Source organism: Macrobrachium rosenbergii, chromosome 53 (genome assembly GCF_040412425.1).
Source record: "Macrobrachium rosenbergii isolate ZJJX-2024 chromosome 53, ASM4041242v1, whole genome shotgun sequence".
Classification (NCBI taxonomy): Eukaryota; Metazoa; Arthropoda; class Malacostraca; order Decapoda; family Palaemonidae; genus Macrobrachium; species Macrobrachium rosenbergii.
The window spans coordinates 11,907,824-11,916,192 of record NC_089793.1 but is presented as its reverse complement, the minus strand read 5'-3'; the positions used below and the strand labels follow the sequence as shown (position 1 = coordinate 11,916,192).

At 35.3% G+C, this 8,369-nt stretch overlaps 1 protein-coding gene across 3 annotated transcripts in view; it reads left to right on the top strand.

The window, feature by feature from the left end:
- The first annotated feature begins 61 nt into the window (after window positions 1-61).
- Window positions 62-8,369, top strand: part of neur (E3 ubiquitin-protein ligase neur) — a 293,962-nt gene continuing 285,654 nt past the window's right edge. For 2 of the 3 annotated variants that reach the window (XM_067096670.1, XM_067096671.1), the window contains exon 1: window positions 66-203. Coding sequence is in view for 1 of the 3 variants with exons in the window: in XM_067096672.1 (XP_066952773.1) it covers window positions 170-203 (34 nt within the window). In the remaining 2 variants the exon portion in view is untranslated. Of the gene's footprint in view, window positions 204-8,369 lie in introns of all 3 variants that reach the window. The other variant, XM_067096672.1, reaches the window with a different exon arrangement.

The window sequence follows — 8,369 nt, the reverse complement described above, 5'->3', positions numbered from 1 at the left end:
CATCTCCGATGTAACTATGCTAAAGGAGTTCCATTCATACTCAATGTAGTGGGTCTAATGTCTTTAATTCAACCCGATAGACAAACGAAACGCCATCGGTGCAATTTGGCAGGTTATCTTTGTGCTTCTATTATCGCTATTTCAAACGACATAACGTCCCAACTGGGATATGGGACAATCAGGCAGTGCCTTCTGTCAATCAGGTTAGTATGCATTGTATTACGAATGTATACAGTAATCGGTAGGCCTGGATTAAAGATTACTAACATAGGAGTAGGCTACCGATCATATTATTTCTTTGACAGTTTTTTGCTTCCATTGACCAAATTATCATAAAAAACTAAAGACTTACGATAGAAACAATTTATGGTACTTATTATCTGTGTTTTAGCACATACAGCGTAAGTGATTACGACGTGTATTGACTGTTGGCTTGCCGAAGTATACCCATAATCGCACTATACTAAAAATATACCCATGTCTAGGCCACTTTGTTGTCGAAACCGCACAATTGCAAACATAGTTGGATTGAAACCAACTCCTTATGTTGGGAATTTCGCGTGTTTGGTGACCTGGTTAGAGCCGTAGGCTATTGCCAGTATTCATTTACGGGATTTGCTATTGTCCTGGCATGTACAATAACGTGCTCCAGGTATATCTTCTTTATTACAGGGTAGATTTACTCAAATTTGGAAATGTTTTAGATATGGATACACAGTATTCTATGATTTTAAAGAAGAGCTAAACAATAAACTAAACACAGAATAATAGGACTAGAAAATTAAATTGAAATGCCCTGATAGTGGCGTGACATGCAGTACTTTAATAGCTTGCTTAAATCCTTTCAGCTTCTAAATTTTGAACTTCAGTTTGAAAATCCTTCATATTTATGGTCATAAAATATGTAAAATGCAACGCCTTCATAGATTTCAAGTTCAGGCTTTCAGAAATTTGAAGGATATAATTACTGAAATGTATATTTAATACAAAGGTTACAACCATACATCCTTTTAAATTCAGAAGGTTTTGGCTTGGAATTTTGAAAAACATTTGATTACAAAAAATGGTAAAGTTTTAATTATAAACATTCAGGAATTAAAGATTTATAAGTACTGTATTGAATTTGTCATAACATGGTCATAACATTTTATTTCCTTGTTCCAAACCTATTATTTTGCACTCCAAATTAATTTGATTTTTTCTTGGTATTTATAAAGTAAATTGTTAAAAAAAAGCGTTCTGAATGTGAAATCAGTCCACCCTATAATAAAAAGAGATATAAATATTAATGTACTTGTCAGGACAGTTGTGTAGATGCAAGCTTAACCTTTGTTTAGTACTTATCTGTCTTATCTAGGGAATGACTTTTAGATATCTATTGGAATAGCCTTTTGTAAACATTTGTGTGTTTGAACTGGGTTTCTTTAAGCTATGCATAATGCATTGTTTCATGGCAGCTTATGTTCCTTTACTGTTAGTCTATAATTATCAGTCAACTTCAGGAAATTGTATGTGGTGAAGAGGCAGTTGTGGTATTGGAACATACCATTATAGTAGTATATAATTGATGAGAATATAATTCCCGTTTAGTTTTCTTGTGAATCCATACTCGGTTAACCCATCTTGAACAGGTAATAGTTAGGCATTTCTGGAATTACAAACTTAAGAAACATGTAATACAACATTTTTTTTACATATGTCCTGCCAGATGATAGGAGCTCTTGTTACAATAAGCAAGTTTTCAGGACCAGCAGTCCAACATGTATTACAACATTCATTTTTGTAAATGAGTTAGTTACTCATCACCATTGTTAAGAGGTGAGACTTATGGCAAATGAGGAGACGCTTTACTCGATCAGGCTATTTATAGTATTCAGTATGTACTGTATACTGGATTCCAGCTACTTTAATGTCTTTTGTTATTGCATTAGATTGCATGAAACATTGCAAAAAGATGTTTTGAAAGTATGATAGTTAATAGGAGTACTAAAATGAAGTGCAGTTTACTAATTTATTATGGTTATACACTTTTTAATTTTACTTAGATTAAGACCTTATGAAAATACTAATTTTTGAGGAACTGGTATTCAGACAAAACATGGCTGCTGGTGGTCTGTAAAATGAGTAATGTATGAAGTGTGTGAGGCATGTCCAAGTAGAGAATTAATGATGACTGAAGGAATGAATGGAAAAAGGAAATTACTACTTTGAGTGATTTTGTTTTAAGAAAATAAGTGCTGGGATGCCATTTACATTCAGATAGTAGAACAATATTCCAATGATGGCAGAAGAAAAGGTGGGAAGCATGTGGCATTAATTACATCAACTCTTAAGGTAGGAAGCCATAACAACAGTACAAAACACTGAATGAGAAACTCATCTGGATCTTACTGTATATATTCTGAAGCAAAACAGAAATTCATGGGAATTCTAAATTGAATGGCACTGACATTTTACTGTCACATGAGTAAGATATTGTAAGTCAGCTGAGAAATTGTGAGACTCCTGAGCTTCTCATGGATGACATCCAGAACAGAGGGTGATAAATATGTTGGCAAAAATTATTCCACACTTTTGATTTAGGCATGGCATTGTTTTGAGTGTAAGGATTCTTTCATTTCAGTTTGTTTGTGTATGGAGCTCCAATGGATGAATTAGCATAAAAGCTCTAGATATTTGGGGGAAGTTGAGGGAATTCTGATTTAGAACTAGAAGAAATATGCAATTTTATAGAATATGCAGTGATAGTATTTCTTTTTGTTTGTGTGTGTGTGTGTGTAGAGTGAAGGTGAGAATGTACAGCAGTTATTTTTAAGTCTATTGTTGATTTAAATTGCCAAGAATTGCATGTGTAAATGGCACTATATAATGACTGCAAGATGGATTTTTTGGGGAAATGAGATAGTACATTATAAAATATGGAAACGCTTATACCTTTTTCTAATGAATAAAATGAAATAAGTGTTAAATTTAGTTGGTCATCTTGTATGGCATCTTGACTTATTATCTATAAATAGGGTCATGATTAAGTTGATGTAAACATCGTGGTATTTAAATAAAACTAACTGTTTAATGTAGAATTATAAGAGGAACTTGTCATTTTTATCACATTTGAATCAAGGAAGAACTCATGTGTCACTTATTAGGAGCCTGAGATAGAAGTTGCACCCAGTAATGTTTGTCGTATTTTGCACTCGGTAAATCATGTTAAGTTTCACTCCTGTTCGATAAACACACAAGAATCTTTGCAGCAGCTGAAAAAGTGATGGGTGTAAAGTTTAGAAGTCTGTATAATCACTGTGTAATTTCTGATTCCCAGTTACTTCCAGAAGTTCAGAGTTCAGGGTATCAGTTGGTATATCTGCATTGTTGTAACTCATATTCCTATAAAAATAATCATGTAACTGCTGATGAAGATGACTTGTTGTCACCATTTTTAGATGGTAGTTGCAGACAAATTGATCTTTCAGATGTCTCGGTTGGTCTGGCTAAGGGTAAATTAAAGGTAATTTTATCTTTCAGATATCTTGGGTAACTGAATGAGTTCAAAGGTCCACACCAGGTCTCTTATCTCCTTTAACACTTTACTCCACTTATGCCACCTTTAGGCAAGAGCCCTGGTGGCACAGGTTCAGCCTCATCAAACCAGCCAAGCATCTTTTAGACTCAGAAGGGGATATTTGTGTGTGTGTGTGTGTGTGTGTGTTGTGTTTGGAGAAAGACCCTGGCCCCTTTTTCTAAAAAAAAAGGAATGAAAACGTTTCCGTGCTCTTAAGTTCATATAAATCATTGCTTTTTTCCCCATTCTTTTGTCTGCAAGTATTATTTTAAACTTCGTTCTTGAGATGTAAGGAATCCTGTGCTTGAAGGTCGTCCTTTTTATGCGCCACATTTCAGGCATTTGTTTCTTTCGTTCATTATCAGGAGATGCGAATACAATTTATTCAAGTTCTTATATTTTACAATTTTATTAGAAAGAGGTTAGATACTTCTACAGAACTTCTCACCATTTGGGGTTATTTGTAGCCCAACTTCTCACCATTTGCGGTTCATTGTAATCTCGTAGCATTTGCTGAAGTAAGAAATATTATTTCATTACCAAATGGAATAGACTCTTGGCGTCTTTCCCACTAGCTAGGAACAAATCAAAATTGGTATAATTTTTTTCCCGTGTGGTCTGTGCTTTGGAAATTAAATTTTAAGGTAAGTACTGTCATACCTCGTAACTGGGGTTCTAATTGAAGCTGTCGTAAATAGACATCACTGAGAGAAACATGTTGAATGCCAAAGTATTCCTCCGTGAGATTGGTTAAAATATCTTTTAGGGAAATTTAAGCATAGCGTGATGTAAATGTGAGCCGGAATACTTAGCACACGCTTGTTTTTTTTATTTGTTTTGAAACTGCTGATTTAAATTTGATATGTTTTTAAATTAATTGGTTATTTAAAGGAAGAAAAAAATTCGTTAGAGAAAAATTTGGAAATTTGTATCCTTGTTTTCGGTTATTGTTTTAATGAATGTCTACTGGGAATAAGACGTCATCGTTGAATGTGAAAGGCTCGGAGAAATCGTGCATAGGAATTTTGCGAAAAAATTAAAATTTCTCGACAGTTAAGGCTAAGTACTGGTTGTATGTGGTGTCAAGACTAGAAATAAAGAGAGGTGTAGTATTAGTGTGTTCGCTATAGCTTTTCTTCATCAGCGAAGCTGGCAGTTTTTGGGTTTAGTCAATAATTGGATGGGTGACCAACAAACAAAAAAAGCCTGACACCCTCTACAAGTAGTTTGAATGTCCCCAAATACTTTCAGAAAACCGGAAGGGTAGATGGTAATAATAATAATAATAATAATAATAAAGTCATCGTAACAATAGCGTTTTTGCAAACGCCTCGGTGCAATGAATTGCTGCCAAAACAAGACGCTTTTAGACTAAAACACCAGCGAAGAAAATTCGAGTGTTGAATCTGAATCATGATGCTTCGGCGACATCTCTGCAGTGCTTCGGGTACGCTGTGCTTGGGGGACGAATTGTTCTTTTTGTGCTTGCAATTTTCGGTTTGGCCTGCTTCAAGCGACTCGAAGGTTAATGAGAAACTGGGAATCCTCTCATCAGAGACGAACACGTGTGTCATTGGACCATGAGAAAACTCGCGTGTTCGTTGTTGGGAACAGAGTCGCCTTTTTTACTGCAGGTCCGGCAGGTATTGTATTTCTTTTTTTTTTTCGCTCGATTTTTCCGGAAGAATGTCGGTAGTAGGTATTGTTTTCGATCTTTTGTTTGGTATATAAATCTCTTGTGGTATTTAGAGTTCTTGTCCTCTGAATTTAAGATTTATAAGGTACGAAGCTGCTGTAACTTAAAGAAAATTGTAGGAATAACGTCAAGAATCTATTTTTTTTAGTGTAAGGGGATGTTAATTTTTTTTTTTTTAGTTGAATTCCTTTTTAAACCAACAAAATGTTTTGGGTTTTGAAAGTAGTTCTGGATGACCGAGTAGCACAGTGCTTATAAAAAAATCGTCTTAAACTAGAATTAACAAAACTGCGACTGTCTTTAGATGTGCCAACCACAAAATCTGGCAAACTTTTGCCAATTTCGGTCCCTTCGATACGAAAGAAGGATCATTATGTAAGTGTGACCTTGAATGATGATAAAATAGCGTTAGCTAACTGATACAAGGAGATTCTGCCTCGTTGAGAATTCAACCGGATATGAAAACCGATGTGTGTAGTTTGGAGTGGCCAATAAAGGCGTTCTAATTTGATTGCTATGTTTGTCAATGAAGTGAAGAAAGTCAAGCAGACGTTGATGCAATTTGATGTGCTCTGTGTGTTGTCCTTTTCTAATGTCTGTTAATTTTGTCGCTAATATCTTTCCGGGGTATATTAAGAAAATGTAATTTATAGCTGTACAGTGAAAGTAAAACTAGTATGGTTATATACCCGTGTATCACTAGTAGCCTCTAGGAAACTAGAGAATTGCTGACACATTAGTAGCTTAGGATTTCTCTTCGTTTTGTTCAATTAGGGATTTTCTTTCGTCTCCTTAATTCTTTCCAAGGGGAAATATTTCACTTGGCTGCTTTTTTTTTTTACCGTAATGAAACCAACAACAAATCCAGGGACGTGTCACACTTGCCATGTATCCCATTTTAACAGATTTTGTCTTGGAAGAATGCTGTGCCACTTCCCTCAAGATTTCTAACACTTGTCTACATCGGAAAACCACAAAAAGTAGGATGAGCTACCACTTGATAGCTCAGATGCAGTGATTCACACTTTTGCTAAGTCTCTAAAGTCTAAAGATATAACCACCACTCCAACAACTAAAACAAAAACTGAAATAATGTACAGAAAAATACATTAAAAGCCACCCATTGCAAATGCCAACAGTAAACATGTGAAAAATATATTAGGGGCTATCCATTGCAAATGCCAGCAATAACCGTGCAAGAACAGCATGCCGCGGATCTTCCTTGAAGAATAAGGATTAATTTTTAATGCGATATGATTTGTGTATTTCCCTTAGTTTAGATTCACCTGACCCATTGCAGTAGGGTTGAGATTAATACCAAGTCATGCACAATGTCAGGTCACACTTGTTGTGCATCAGTCTTTATGACAGAGAGATTGATATTTAAGACAGTTATTTGGGTTAATCTAAATTCAGGTTTTTAGAACGTTTTCTGACCCTGACGAAATGTCCCTTAATAGTGTGGTGCCGCGTGGGGTTCACTGTGGACAATACTGGAGGGTGTTTGCAGCGTTCCTGTGGCCCCTAGCTGCACCCACTTTTTAGCATTTTGCCTTTCACGTCTGTTCCCGCTTCCTTTCATACGTCTTGCAGTCAAACCTCTAAATATTGCTTCTTATTGTAATCGTGCGTGTTTTTACCAGGTTCGTCTTTAGATCGTTGTACTGCATCTCTCATATTTTCTGGATCTCTCTATCTTGCTGTCCAATTACTATAACTCCCTTTTTTCACTGTATTAAGTGCATAATGGTTGAAGTACGCCATTAATTAGTTTTGTTGCCTAAATTTCATATTCATCCATTTATTCTGCAAAAATATAGGTATATTCGGCAATTAGAGCGTTTTTCTTGGGCGGCCCTACGTGAAATAACGTAAGTTCTCTACCTTGTAAATTAAAATTGCCCATGAAACTATATAAAACAAAATTATTAACTCTAATGATGCTATACATATATATATATATATATATATATATATATATATATATATATATATATATATATATATATATATATATATATATATTATATATAGGCAGTTTGGTGCATGCATGTATACATACATATATATATATATATACATATATATATATATATACTTCAACATACATACATACATACAAGTTTCATTTGATCTCTGAAGACGCCTATATTAATAATTAATTATCTAATTTTTTATAGAGTCCGTACAGCCTCAGTTTGACAGAATATTTCCTTATCAGTCATCCATGATTCTCTCTCTCTCTCTCTCTCTCTCTCTCTCTCTCTCTCTCTCTCTCTCTCTCTCTTTCAAGATTCTTCTCTTCCATTTAGGTTCTTCATATTATGTGACAGGATGGCATCTAAATGTACGTTTTAGACTGGTTTTGGTAGACCCTTTAGCTTAAGGAACTGGGTCCGAACCACGTGCTGAATAATGTAAAGGCTTATGTTGGTGTGGTTATAAATATGCTCTCTCTCTCTCTCTCTCTCTCTCTCTCTCTCTCTGGTGAAGTAATACATTTGTTTGAGAAAACTTTTGTCTTTGATCATTTTAACTATTTACTTTTCTTATTTTCAACATCGATGGCATTTAATACTGCAACACATGATTGTATCGTCTCTCTCTCTCTCTCTCTCTCTCTCTCTCTCTCTCTCTCTCTCTCTTCTTGTGAATATATTTGTCTGAGAAAACTTTAGTTTTCTTTTTTATCTATTTACTTTTCTTATTTTCAACTTTGTGTCATTTATTACTAAAACACTCCCTGATTCTCCTCTCTCTCTCTCTCTCTCTCTCTCTCTCTCCATAGAATGAGATGGGACCCTCGGTAGCATCATACAAATTGAACTAAAAGCCACACGTGTTCGTGCGTGCGTAAGTTTGTTGTGGTGACCCAGTATGAATCGCCCGGGTCCCGTGGTTTGTTTTTGGAGTGAAAGTTGTGGCACCTCAGTCGGGGTGAAGATTTTGGCACTGTGCCTCACTTTGAAAGCGAGTCATGCTGCAATGGTTCTTGGCTGTTTTCGTGTCGATGCCAACGTTTTTTTTTACATTATAAAGTTGTATTTTGGGTTTTCATTTTCCGGCTTTTACCTCTCGCACAGTTTGCCTATTATTATTTTCTTCAAAACAAGG